The 14,713-nt window shown below is 38.9% G+C and overlaps 1 protein-coding gene across 9 annotated transcripts in view; it reads left to right on the forward strand.

The window, feature by feature from the left end:
* ADD1 (adducin 1) overlaps positions 1 to 14,713 on the forward strand; it is a 133,301-nt gene that overhangs the window by 59,676 nt on the left and 58,912 nt on the right. For all 9 annotated transcript variants that reach the window (XM_077136273.1, XM_077136265.1, XM_077136266.1 and 6 more), the window contains exon 2: positions 11,901 to 12,115. In XM_077136273.1, the coding sequence (XP_076992388.1) occupies positions 11,921 to 12,115 (195 nt within the window). In that variant the 5' untranslated portion in view covers positions 11,901 to 11,920. The remainder of the gene's footprint in view (positions 1 to 11,900; positions 12,116 to 14,713) is intronic.

Here is a 14,713-nt window from a genome sequence, read left to right on the forward strand (position 1 = left end):
TTCTGTTTTTCCCTTTCGTTGACTGGACCTGTACCCCTTCAAGGATCTTAAGTTTCTGGGAGTTTGTAGTGAATTTCTGGCAGAGCTTCTGTGTCTTTCCTACTCTCCCAGCTTGGACGTTGGACAGAGTGCACACTGCCTGTGCAGTTCTACTCCCAGCCCTCTCCCTGGGCCACACCCTACCAGGGCTTGGCCGTCAGTGTTCCTTCTGTTCCTCCACGCCTATCTAAAATATTTCACTTCGGCCAGTAAAGTCTCTGTCTTCTGTCCTCGAGTATATCCTAACACTGCACTTTCATTCTTGATGCAAACCTCTGGCAGCCTTTCCTTCCTGAGTGGTTAGACCGTCTCTTGTTGCAAATCCTCTCCTTTAAGAACAGAGTCTCTATTAAGTCTCTGCTGTGTATGAAACACTCTCCCAGAACTGGGGTTACAAAATGAATGAGAAATTTATTGTCCCTTTTCTTCATGGGCCTGTAAAACTGGTGATGGAGCAAGCATATACACAATTAGTTGGTTTTGTTGAAAATTGTGGTAAAAGGTAGGAATAATGTATTTTGGAACACAGAGGTCAAGTGCCACACTCGGGCTTGGGGAAAGCTTCAGAGAACAGGAGACATTAGGGTTGGGTCCTGAGAATGAGTCAGAGCTGAAAGAATTGAAGAGAGAGAATAGTATAGTTAAGCCTTTTGAAATCTGTTGAATACTAACTGAATGCCAGCCCTACGCATAAAGAAAAAGGAAAGCTGCCTGCTGCTCTGTTGTCCCCTGCTCCTGCTGCTCACGGTCCTCTTTGAAGCTCAGTAGATGTCCACTCACCCGGGGTCTCTGCCTTCCTCAGCCACCGGGCCAACACCTGCTTAGCTCTAAAGCACTTCTCTCTTTTTCTCCCTCCCACCAATGGACACTTTCCCCCTGCTGATACATATGTAGTTTTCTGCCCTAGCACCAAGAGTATTTTATTACATTTATTCATCTATCATCTCCTACTTGTTTTGTATCTTATCATCTCTGGTACTTTACACATAATTTGGAAAGTAGCTCCTGTGGAAATATATTATTCCTCAGGAGTTTCTAGAAACAAAGGAAGGCATTGTGGAAGTCACTTGTTTTGCTGTTCTTCTATTGACAATTCCAGGGAGTGGAGTGTCAGGTGACCAAGGACACCAGCAGTGGCTCCCACTTTTATTATTACATGAACATGTTTGATATTGCCTGTTTTATTTTCCATGGAGCAATCATTCATTATTACCTGGCAGTCATTTTGGTTTCTGAGAAATGTTTTCAGAACATTTAGAAATCTTGACAAAGCCTCTGGGACTTCTCTCAGGTGCTTTACCTAGAGAGTTCCGTTAGTGGTCACCGTCTTACTAAGAAGTAAGTCTTACTCAGACTTACTTGGTCTGAGTGTTCTGGCTCTGGAAATTCAGAGTAAATCAGTGAGCACTGGAATGTAATTAGTAAATGTTATTAGTAAAGTATCTGTGCCAGAAGAGAGAGGCCAAGAAATAATTGAATCTCTCTAAAAGCCTCAGAGTTAGGTCATTAGATACTTTAGAGAAACAAAAATTTGTCTAAAATATCTAATTGCCTAAGGTTTAGTTACACGTAAGTGAGGATGGATTATCTGGGACTGGAATACTTCTACTGAGAAGAAATATTCCAGGACACCCTTTGTTATATCTAAGTCAATAATGTACTTTATAGGCAGAGTGATATCTTGTGGGACATTAGAAAAGGGATGTCAATCTTCAGATATCCTTTTGTGCCAATATTGGTAAAATCAGTCTGGAAAGAACATGCTGAGATATGTTCTAGAGGAGGCAAGCTGAGGTCAGCTTGTATAGTGTCTGGTGGCATTTTATACCAAGGGCAGTGAGGAACATGTTTTTCAGACATGTACCAAGAAGACAGCATTTCAAGTGTGTACCAAAAAGACAGGAGTGAACCCTACTTTTTCCTGTCTCCGGCTGCAACAGTTATTAGCTCATGGCCAGTCTTTGTAAGATCCCTACTCCCATTCCACCCACCCATGAATTTTGAGGCACCTTTCAGACATTGTACTATTTCGTCCATAAATATTTCTGAGTGTCTAATGTAATTATAATAGTAAAGATTTTCACATCCAAAGTTTTAAACAGTATTTCCTTAATACTATCAAAATTCAGTTAGTGTTCAAATTTCTAATGATCTCAAATATCGTTTTTAAAGTTTTATTTTAGTTTGTTTGACTGAGGGTCCAGTTAGGGTCCACGTATTAGTTACCTGGTTTTAGGCAGAAGAGTGAATGACATGGTTTGACTTAGATTTTAAATCTCTCTCTGGCTGCCTTGTAGAGAATGGGTTGTTGTGTTTTTTTTAGGAGACCAGAACTAGAAAAGGCAATTAGGAGGCCACCAGGTGAGCAATATTCTGTAGGTGAGAGTGATTTCATTGGAGAGGAGAGACTTGGAGGAATGTCCTGTGGGCAGGTGGAGTTTATTTGTCATGGGCCATCCAGACCTTTCTCTCTCTTGGATGTTTGTTATACTTACTTTTGGAAAATGTTGTTTCCAGAGGGTTCATCAATAAAGATATCAACAAATGCTCATGGTGAAATCCTAAAATTTACTCCACATGTAAAATTATAGCAGAATTATAGAATATTGAGGGAAAGATTCATCCATACTTATGGTAGTCACCTTACTCAAAATTCAATCAAACTTATTTACCATTATATCATGTTGTCTGTGTATAATAATACATGGAGTATTGAGGACATTCCATAACAGACTAGGAAATTTTGTATTTTTTCACTTGCTTTATGGTAGTCTTTCATATATAATAATTTGCTGAAGAACCACCATAGTTTCATAATGTTATAGTGAGCAGATTTTAATGATTATATTACAGCCATTAATTTATTGCTGGACGTTCAGATTGTTCCTACTTTTTAAAATATTCTAAATTATGTTGCCAGAAATGTTTTTTTGCATGTATATTTTTCCTTTTATACTTTGACTTTGATTTAAGTTTATTGACTTCCTTATTAAGGGAATGAAATGTAGATCTATCTGGTCTTTAATCTTTATTTTTTTCCATTTATATGGCAATTTGTAATAAAAGGAAAACTGTCACTATCTTTTCTTTAACATATTGGTTTTATGAAGATTCTTTGCTTTCAGTCTGCTCTGGGAACCAGAAGTTACAGTTACTTCTAAAATGTACCTCATGTGTGCCGGTATGAATCTTTGGTGGACCCCAGAAAAGCCATGCCCTTTGATCCTCATTCAGTATTGCTGAATGGGAGCATTTTGATTGTTTCCATGAAGATGTGACCCACCCAATTGTGGGTGGTAACTTTTTTTTTTAATTTTACATAGGCAGGCACTGGGAATCGAACCTGGGTCCTCTGGCATGGCAGGCAAGCATTCTTGCCTGCTGAGCCACCGTGGCCCACCCTGTGGGTGGTAACTTTTGATTAGATGATTTCCATGGAGGTGTGTCTCTACCCACTGAAGGTGGAGTTGCTTGCTGGAGTCCTTTAAAAGAGGAAACATTTTGGAGAGAGTCCCTTTTTTGTAGAGCCACGAGAAAGCCAGTAGATGCTGCCATGTTCGCTAAGTGTCCTTCCAGCTGAGAGAGAAACATTGAACGTTGTCAGCCTTCTTGAACCAGGGTATCTTTCCCTGGATGCCTTAGATTGGACATTTCTATAGACTTGTTTTGATTGGGACACTTTCTCGGCCTTAGAACTGTAAACTAACAACTTATTAAATTCCTCTTTTAAAAGCCATTCTGTTTCTGGTATATTGCATTCTGGCAGCTGTCAAACTAGAACATCATGTCTTTATTTACTGATTAAAATGGCCTAAAATTGAGATTAATGTAGTGATCAGGAAATCATAATGCTGTATATCCTTTCTTTTTTAAAAAACAACAACACTGCTATAGGGTATTATTATTGGCCTAGAATATTCAGCTTCATATATATTCAGTGAAGAAGTATTGCCAGACAACTTTTATTGTTTTTTTCCTTTGGGTCATTTTTTAGGATCAAACTGGATTAAAATAAAAAAAAATTAAAAAATCTTAAAAGGGTACCTTTGGAAAGGAGGCAGTTTGTTTTTTTTTTAAATTTTATTGTAAACAACAAATATACAAACATTCTTGACATGGTTACAATCAGTGGCTCACAATATCATCACGTAGTTTTGTATTAATCACTATGATCATTTTTTTTTTTAATATTTGCATCTCTTCAGCAAAAGAAAAAAGAAAAAACAAAAAATACATGCCACACCCCTTACCCCTCCCTCTCGTTGACCACTACTATTTCAGTTTACTCAATTTATTTTAACTTTTGTTCCCCCATTATTTGTTTATTTCTTATCCATATGTTTTACTCATATGTCCATACTGTAGATAAAAGGGGCATCAGACACAAGGTTTTAACAATCACACAGTCACATTGCGAAAGCTGTATCATTATACAATCATTTCAAGAAACAAGGCTACTGGAACATAGCTCTACAGTTTCATGGACTTCCCTCTAGCCACTCTAATACACCATAAACTAAAAAGGGGATATCTATATAACGTGTAAGAATAACCTCCAGGATAACCTCTCAACTGTTTGAAATCTCTCAGCCACTGGTGCTTTATTTTGTCTCATTTCTCTCTTCCCCTTTTGTTTGAGCTCATGTCCTTGATGCCAAGTCCCAGCTCATCCTAGGATTTCTGTCCCACGTTGCCAGGGAGGTTTATACCCCTGGGAGTCATATCCCACGTAGAGGAGGGGGGAGCAGTGAGTTTGCTTGCCGTGTCAGCTGAGAGAGAGAGAGGCCACATCTGAACAACAAAAGAGGTTCTCTAGGGGTAATTCTTAGGCCTAATTCTAAGTAGGCTTAGCCAGTCCTTGTGGGGATAAGTTTCATAGGGGCAAACCCCAAAATTGAGGGCTCAGCTTATTGATTTGGTTGTCCCCACTGCTTGTGAGAATATCAGGAATTCTCCAAATGGGGAAGTTGAATTTTTCCCTCTTTCTCCCAAGGGGACTTTGAAAAGACCTCTTTATTCACTGTTAAAATCACTCTGGGATTTATTGGGGCATCACACTAACCTGGACAAACCAACAAAATCTCATGCCTTATTCAAGGTTCCATGTACTTACGGTGTGCAATTAAACTGTCCATATAAGTTAAATTAGGAAACGTACTAGTCAAAATGCAAATTTTGTACTAAACAGTCATTTCTTGCTTTAGTCTCATACACAGCTTGAAGTTGTAAGATATGAATGACCATCTGTTTTCAACACCCTGCAATGTTGATCTTTGTTCTTCCTCATACAAAAACATTTTTTAATTTGTACATTTAGTCACTATCATTTGTACACTCTAGGCATTCCTAGATTATAGCATCTCAGTCTTTATCTCTGTCTTTCCTTCTGGTTTCATATGTGCCCCCAGTCCTCCTCCCTCTATCATTCTCACATTCAGCTTCATTCAGTGTACTTACATTATTGCACTACAATCAGGTAGTATTGTGCTATCCATTCTGAATTTTTGCAAATCAGTCCCGTTGCACATTCTGTATCCCTTCAGCTACAGTTACCCAATCTCTACCCTTTTTCTGTCACCCAGTCTCTGTCCTATATCTATTGAGGAGCCAGTTTTAAAGACTGTGTCTAAATCATTGATGGATTTGTCATTTTTCGACTTTGTCTTTAAACTCTTGAAATAGTGACACATTAAGCATACTTTTAGTTCTGCTGTATCTTTAGATTTCAAAAGAGCAATATCCAAATTGATTTTTTCTTCGAGGAAAAAAAATTTGTTTTCTTCAATGGATTCTTTGGTGCTTGGCACCACAATAAAAATATATTTTGTATATAAACCAACTGGTCTTTAAAACTTTGCTATTCAAATTGTGGTCCAAGGACCAGCAGCTTTGGTATTACCTGGGAGCTTATGAGGCATGCAGAATCTCCAGCTTCACCCCAGACCCGCAGTTCTAGTTTACTAGGTGCCAAATGCAATATACAGAAACAAAATGGCTTTTAAAAAGGGGAATGTAACAACTTGCTAGTTTACAGTTCTAAGGCTGAGAAAATGTCCCAATTAAAACAAGTCTATAGAAATGTCCAATCTAAGGCATCCAGGGAAAGATACCTTGGTTCAAGAAGGCTGATGAAGTTCAGGGTTTCTCTCTCAGCTGGAAGGGCACATGGCGAACATGGCGATTTCTGCTGGCTTTCTTTCCAGGCCTCTTAAGTGAAGTTCCCCAGGAGGTGTTTTCCTTCTTCATCTCCAAAAAGTAGGTGGGTGGTAGACTCTCTGCTTTGTGGTTCTACAGCATTCTCTCCTCATTTTCAAAAGGAACTCTTTCCAAAATGTCTCCTCTTTTGTAAGATTTCAGTAAATTAATCAAGACCCAGGCAGAATGGGTGGAGACATATGTGCATCTGATCAAGCCACATCTCCATGGAGATAACCTAATCAAGTTTCCAGCCTATAGTACTGGATAGGGATTAGAAGAAACCATTGCTCCTACACGGTTGTTTAGGATTAAAACATGGCTTTTCTAGGGTACATAAATCCTTTCAAACTGGCACACCCACTAATCTGAATTTCTCTCTTAATAGGAATTCTAGGTAATTCATCTGCCCGTGAAAAAGCTGACAGCACTAGCCCATATTCATACTGTGCAACCTCCTGTTCCTCCTGTTCCTATGCCTTGATTCCATCCCTTTCTATCCTTAGAGACATTGCTCCTCTGTGTTTTGTAGATTCTCTTGCGGCTGCTGCCACTGCTGCTGTTGCCACCAGTCATCACCATCACCATTATCATCATCATCATTGTCGTTGTTGGCAGTATGGCTCAGAAGTTAAGAACAAAAGCTCTGAAGCCAGACTGTCTGAGTTTGAATCCCAGCTGAGTGATTTGTTCCCGCATTTATAAAATGAGGAAAAGAATAGTCTGTCAACAAGTAGTGGAGTTGAGAGGTTCAAATACTAGGAAATGGCAATGCTTGGCATACAGTTCCAGCTGCTGTCATCTGTCTTCTCCTGTCACCATCAGTAACGTCTCAGTTATCTAGTGCAGCATAATAAACCACCCCACAGCTTTTTGCAGCTTAAGATAATTACTTTTTAATTTTTATTCTTATTTTGTGAAAAAAATAATTATTTTTATATCTTATGATTTTACTTGTTAGGAATTTAGGCCAAGTTCAACTGGGTGATTCTTTTGTGCACTTTCTCTTTGTGACTAAGATCCCTTGGTGGCTTTCACATTTTTTTTTTTTTTAGTGTTTCTATATACTATTTTTAAAAAATTTTTACTGATAAAACAATGTGCAAACATGCATTCTTAACATACGAACATTCCATACATGGTGTAAAATCATTGGCTCACAATATCATCACATAGTTGTATATTCATCACCAGGATAATTTTTTAGAACGTTTGTGTCACTGCAGAAAAAGAAATAAAAAGAAAAAACTCATACATGCCATACCCCTACCCCCCCACTCATTGACCACTAGTATTTCCATCTACTCAATATATATATATATATTTAATTTTAATATTTGTTCCCCTATTTAGTTATTTATTTTGTATGGGCTACCGGGAATCAAACCCAGGTCTCTAGCATGGCAGGCAAGAAGTCTGCCTGCTGAGCCACCGTGGCCTGCCCCATTTATTTATTTTTAATCCATATGTTTTACTTATCTGTCCACACTGTACATAAAAGGAGCATCAGACACAAAGTTTTCATAGTCACACAGTCACATTATGAAAGCTGTATCATTATACAGTCATCTTCAGGAAACATGGTTACTGTAACACAGCTCTATTGTTTTGGGTACTTCCCTCTAGGCTAATATGCTTTAAACTAAAAAAGGATATCTATGCAATGTGTAAGAATAACCCCCTGGATAACCTCTCGACTCTGTTTAAAGTCTCTTAGCCACTGACACTTTATTTTGTCTCATTTCTCTTTTCCCCATCTGTTCCGGGGCAAAAACCAGCAGCCTCTCACCTTTTACTGGAGGTTCAACGGAGCTGGGAGTCTATTTTTAGTAGTCAGAATTTGTTGATTCCCCAGTTGGAGCTGGGTTGAGCTCAGCTCCTTGCTGTCAGTAAAGTCTCTTTCCTTTCCTCACCAGGAACCAGCCTGTGGGGGAGGGGCCCTGGCCTCCACGGCTTGGGGGTCTTTGTTCTGGGTGGGATTGCAGCTGGTCTATCTTGTCCAGACTTTCATTTGTTGCTTTTCCTTTTGATGTCCTGTATAGGCAGGTATTGTGATTTTAACAAATTGTAGGTTTGTGGCAAGCCTACATTGGGCAAGTCTAGCACATGTTCACTTCATGTCTTTGTGTCACATTTTGGTAATTCTCCCAATTTTTCAGACTTTTTCATTATTATTTTATCTTTTATGGTGATCTGTGATCTTTAGTGTTACTCTTTTAATTGTTTTGTGGTGCCACAAGCTGCTGCTGTGTAAGACCATAATTTAATCAATGAATGTTGTATATGTTCTGATTTGTCTACCAACTGGCTGTTCCCCCATCTCTCTCTGTCTTGCTGAGCCTCTCTGGTCCTTGAGACACAACAGTATGGGCAGTAGGCCATTTAGTAACCCTGCAATGGCCCCTTCAGGTGAACAGAAGGGTCACTCTTCTGTCATTTTAAATCAAAAGCTCGAAATGGTTAAGCTTGGTGAGGACATCTTGTTGAAAGTGGGGAGGGGCCAAAATCTAGGGCTCTAGGGCTAAATAGTTAGCCAAGTTGTAAATGCAAAGGAAAAGTTCTTGAAGAAATTAAAAGTGCTACTCCAGTGAACATACAATTGGTAAGAAAGTAAAACAGCCTTATTGCTGATAAGGAGAAAGTTTTAGTCGTCTGGATATAAGATCAAACCAGCTGCAACATTTCCTTAAGCCAATGACTAATCCAGAGCAAGGGCCTAACTCTTCAATTCTGTGAAGCCTGAGAGAGGTGAGGAAGCTACAGAAGAAATGTTTGAAGGTAATGAAGACTGGTTCATGAAGTTTAAGGAAAGAAGCCGTCACTATGATGTAAAAGTGCAAGGTGAAGTGACAAGGGCTGATATAGAAGCTGCAGTAAGTTATTCAGAAGATCTAGCTAAGATAATTGATGAAGGTGGCAACAGTAAACAACAGATTTTTAGTGTAGACAAAACAGCCTTCTCTATTGGGAGAAGATACCCTCTAGGACTTTCCTAACTAGAGAGGAATATTCAATGCCTGGTCTCAAAGCTTCATAAATGTAATGGTAAAGCCTGTATGATAGCACATCTGTTTACGAAATGGTTTACTGAATATTTTAAGCCCACTGTTGAGACCTACTGCTCAGAATAAAAGATTCCTTTCAAAATATTATGCTCATAGGCAGTTTACCTGGTCACCTAAGAGCGCCAATGGAGATATACTATGAGATGAATATTGTTTCCATGCCAGGGAGCACAACATCCATTCTGCAGCCCATGGATCAAGGAGTTGTTTCGACTTTCAAGTTTTATTTGTTAAGAAATATATCTCATAAGGTGACAGCTGCCATACATAGTGATTCTTCTAAATGGATCTCGGCAAAGTAAATTGAAAACCTTCTGGAAAGGATTCACCATTCTCGTTACTGTTGAGAACATTCATGATTCATCGGAGCAGGTCACAGTAGCAAAATTAATAGGAATTTGGAAGAAGTTGATTCCAATGCTCGTGGATGACTTTGAGGGCTTCAAAACTTCAGTGGAGTAAGTAACTACAGATGTGGTGGAAATAGCAAGAGAACTAGAATTAGAAGTGGAGCCTGAAGATGTGACTGATTTGCTACACTCTTGTGATAAAACTTTAATGGATGAGGATGAGGAGTTGCTTCTTAAGGATGAGCAAAGAAAGTGGTTTCTTGAGATGGAATCTACTCCTGGTGAAAATGCTGTGAACATTGTGGAGATGATACAATGTGGAGATGACAACAAAGGATTTAGAATAATATATCAACTTAGTTGATAAGGCAGTGGCAGGATTTGAGGGAATTGACTCTAATTTTGAAAGAAGTTCTACTCTATTGTGAAAGGAAGAGTCAATCCATGCAGTAGACTTCATTGTTGTCTTATTTTGAAAAATTGTGAACAACTACCCCAGCCTTCAGCAGTCACCACCCTGAGCAGTCAGCAGCTGTCAACTTTGAGGCAAAGCCCTCCACCAACAAAAAGATTGCTTAGATGATGGTTAGCATTTTTAGCAATAATGTATTTTTTAGACATAGCTATTGCACACTTACAGTGTAAACAGTTTTTCTGTGTACTGGGAAATAAAAAAAAATGTGTGATTCTCTTTATTGTGATACTTTATTGCAGTGGTTTAGAAGTAAACCCACAATATCTCCAGTTATGCTTGTACAAACACTTTGTATAAGCCAAGGTCATGAGGATTTACTCTTTTTTTTTTTTTCTGAGATTTTTGTAGTTTTTACTCTTAAATTTAGACCTATGATCCTTTTGGGATTAATTTTTACGTAACCATTTTTAACTTCTACGTTGTTTGATTTATCAGGCAGTCACTCTCCATGAAAACTCTCAGCCTGTGACTTCTAAGCTTCTTTCTTGTCTTGTCTCTATCTTTTCCTTTTTATTTACCCACCCACTATGTGCTAAAAACTGTTCTGGGTGCTAGTTCTCCTTCTCAATTTATAGTCTTCTGCTGGACAAGTTTCTCTCCTCTCTTGCTACCATGTCTATGCTGATGGCTCCCAAATCAGCACCTCTGCCTTTCAGAGTGAGTCCAGCTGCCCTCCTAAATTTCGAGTCCAGCTATCCTGAAATTGTGGGCCATATCTAAGTAATTTTTATATATCTGCTGCCTAGCACATGAGTCACATAATGGGTGCTTAGAACTACACATACATTCTTTTTTTGTTTGTTGTATGGTGGGATCACATTTCATTCTTTTTTCCACGTGAGTATCCTGTAATTGCAGCACCATTTGTTGAATTTTTGTTTGTTTTGCTTGTTTGTTTTTTTTCTTTTTTTTGACAGTGTTTGGACTGGAAATTGGACCCAGGTCTCCCACATGGCAGACAAGAATTCTACCACTGAACTACCCCTGCAGTCCCTGCACATATATTCTTAAAGCTATTGTTCAAGGTTTTATAAAAACTGAATAGAAATTGAGCAGTTTGTATGCTCAGTGAAGATGGTATTTAGAGATTTAGTAAAGATGAACTTAATTTAGGGTTTGAATATATTTCAAATAAAAGATTGGGATTAAAGTTAATGTAAAATAAGTAGCCATATCAACAGACTTGTAAATTTGAGCCATCTTGGCATCTTTTAAGTTATTCTTAAACTGAGGTGCGTTGGCATTCGCAGTACCTGCCAGTGTTCTTTAGACCAGGTGTACCGATGAGGAGCATTTCCCATTTGCATGAATACAGTTGTGTGAGTAGCTTCTCTCTGTTATCTGTTGGAGACTCCTTTGCAAACCCACTATTGATACCTGTTTGTGAAACATATCAAATCAGATTTCTCCAGAAATGAACTATTTGCTTTTAGCAGGCCCTGTCTGTATGAGACAGTCTCATGACTTTAAATATGTGGTCAAAAGTTTACTGTCCTGTTCATTTTAGAGTAGACGTAATAGCTTGTCGATTGTTCTCCTTTTATTTGCTGAACAGTGGTAAGGACAGAAGTGCCCATGGTTAGTGCAAGGGTGGGAGATGCTGATCAGCCACATGCTTCCGAGACACAAAGAAGCTTCACAGGCCAAGACCCTGGCTGTTGAGTAAATTAGAGTGACCCTCTTATGAAGACAGCATTTATCAGGCTGATGTGGTGCTTTGATGAAATGCTGTTGGATATTGTTTTAAGATGATAATTTCTTTTATTTTGATTTTAGGAACCTAGAAAGATTGTGCCATGAATGGTGATACACGGGCTGCAGTGGTGACCTCACCACCCCCGACCACAGCTCCTCACAAGGAGAGATACTTCGATAGGGTGGATGAGAATAATCCAGAGTACCTACGAGAGAGGAACATGGCACCAGACCTTCGCCAGGACTTCAATATGATGGAGCAGAAAAAAAGGGTGTCCATGATTCTACAAAGTCCTGTAAGAGAAGAAGCCTTTTCTCTCGTCAAGTGTTGCCTTCCCTTTGCCTCTACTTCAGGTCACGTGTTCTGTTGTATGAGTGGCATAGTCAGTTTATCTTAGCACAAGAAATCAGTGATAGAGTTGGTACTTGGTTTGTTGAAGGATTCAGGTTAGTTCAAGTTATCAAGCATAATAAATGAAAGAACTTCAGTGTCATTAAGGGTAGCAGGTGTTTATTTGTCCTTTTTGCTCTCATTACTTCTCCAGAGGGTCTTTATATTTTGGGGCCATTTAAAAATTCACCAGTGACTCCAGAATACCCAGCACTGTGCTAGGCATGTTGTAGGTCCTAACTGTACCTTCTTACTGATTGAATTGACCTATAGTTATGGTTAGCATAATCTCATGCTGAGGGAGAATCTTCTTGATTGCATCTTCAGGTGAAGTCATGCTGGCGGTCATTGTCTCATATCGATGCTGTCACCCTTGTACACATGCACATTTTTTCCCCCTTGTACTTTTGACTGTCATTTTGCATAGTCCTTTTTTTTTTTTAAATTATTGTCTCTTATGCACCAGGGACTGTTCCAAGAACTGGGGATTTAACAGTAAACCAGATGTATAAAGCCTCTAATTTTAATAGATTTTATTTGGTTGTTTTTATTCTTTACATATTGTTGAGGTATAACTTATATAAAATGAAGTGCACATACCTTAATTATACACCTTGATGAACGTTAATGTTTGTGTAACACCTGTGTAACTTCCCATATCAGCTATATTCTAGTTAAAGGAGAGAAACAGTAAACAAGCAAACAGAAGTGCAGTGCAGAAAATTAGAGTAGGATGATGTAATTGTGGTTGGAAAAAGCCTCTCTTAGCAGGGTAGATTTAATCTGAATACTGAATGATGGGAATTGGGGAGAAACATTCCAGGTCAAAGTCGCAGCTCACATAACGTTCCTGGGACAGGGATGAGCTTGATGTGCTTGAAGAACCAAAAGAAGGCCAGTGTGGCTTGAGCATGGAGGAAGGCAGTGGGAAGAAAGATGCAGTGAGGTTGCAAAGGGAGGAGGGGCAGATCATGAAAGGTGATGTAGTAGGCTATGCAAGGAGTTTGTATCTCATTCAGAGTGCAGTAGAGGATCATTGCAGGGCTGTAAACAGGAGAGTGACATGATTCTGTAATTCAGAAATCCCTTTTGGGTTTGATACAGAGGATTGCACAGACGAGAGAAGCAGTCTTCTAAACAGTAGTTAACGGTAGCTTGGTCCTAGGTGGTGATAGATGTGGAGATGGGTAGACTCCCTTTGATTGTACTTTGAAGCTGATGGATTTGGTGAAAGGAGTGAGAGAAAGGAAAGGATCAGGATAACAGCTAGGTTTTTGACTTGATCAATTTTCCTAGGTAAAAGAAACAAGAACCAAGTAAAAGTGACTAGGGATAGAGTGAAAACTTTAAACTTAAGGTCCCTGCTTTATGCCAGGTGCTGTGCTAGAGCACTGGCATGCAACGAAAGACAGGAGAAAAACCCTACTCTCAAGTTACTTAGAGGACACAGAATGCATCACAGTGTTATGGCCTAAATGCACTGTGGGGTTCTGGATGAGGCTCTCGAACAGATAAAGGACATGAGCAGAAACAGTGGTGATAGCCAAATGAAATCTGGACTTTTGCTAACAGTAATATGACAATGCTAGTTTCTTAGTTTTTTTTTTTTTTAAATTAATTAACGGAAAAAAAGAAATTAACCCAAGATTTAGAAATCATACCATTCTACATATGCAATCAGTAATTCTTAACATCATCACATAGATGCATGATCATCGTTTCTTAGTACATTTGCATCGGTTTAGAAGAACTAGCAACACAACAGAAAAACATATAGAATGCTAATATAGAGAAAAAATAAAAGTAATAATAATAGTACAAAAAAGAAATCTATAGCTCAGATGCAGCTTCATTCAGTGTTTTAACATGATTACTTTACAATTAGATATTATTGTGCTGTCCATTTTTGAGTTTTTGTATCTAGTCCTGCTGCACAGTCTGTATCCCTTCAGCTCCAATTACCCCTTATCTTACCCTGTTTCTAACTCCTGCTGGACTCTGTTACCAATGACATATTCCAAGTTTATTCCGAATGTCGGTTCACATCAGTGGGACCATACAGTATTTGTCCTTTAGTTTTTGGCTAGACTCACTCAGCATAATGTTCTCTAGGTCCATCCATGTTATTACATGCTTCATAAGTTTATCCTGTCTTAGAGCTGCATAATATTCCATCGTATGTATATACCACAGTTTGTTTAGCCACTCGTCTGTTGATGGACATTTTGGCTGTTTCCATCTCTTTGCAATTGTAAATAACGCTGCTATAAACATTGGTGTGCAAATGTCCGTTTGTGTCTTTGCCCTTAAATCCTTTGAGTAGATACCCAGCAATGGTATTGCTGGGTCGTATGGCAATTCTAGATTCAGCTTTTTGAGAAACTGCCAAACTGCCTTCCACAGTGGTTGCACCATTTGACATTCCCACCAACAGTGGATAAGTGTGCCTCTGTCTCCGCATCCTCTCCAGCACTTGTCATTTTCTGTTTTGTTGATAATGGCC

Source organism: Tamandua tetradactyla, chromosome 19 (genome assembly GCF_023851605.1).
Source record: "Tamandua tetradactyla isolate mTamTet1 chromosome 19, mTamTet1.pri, whole genome shotgun sequence".
NCBI classification, from domain to species: domain Eukaryota; kingdom Metazoa; phylum Chordata; class Mammalia; order Pilosa; family Myrmecophagidae; genus Tamandua; species Tamandua tetradactyla.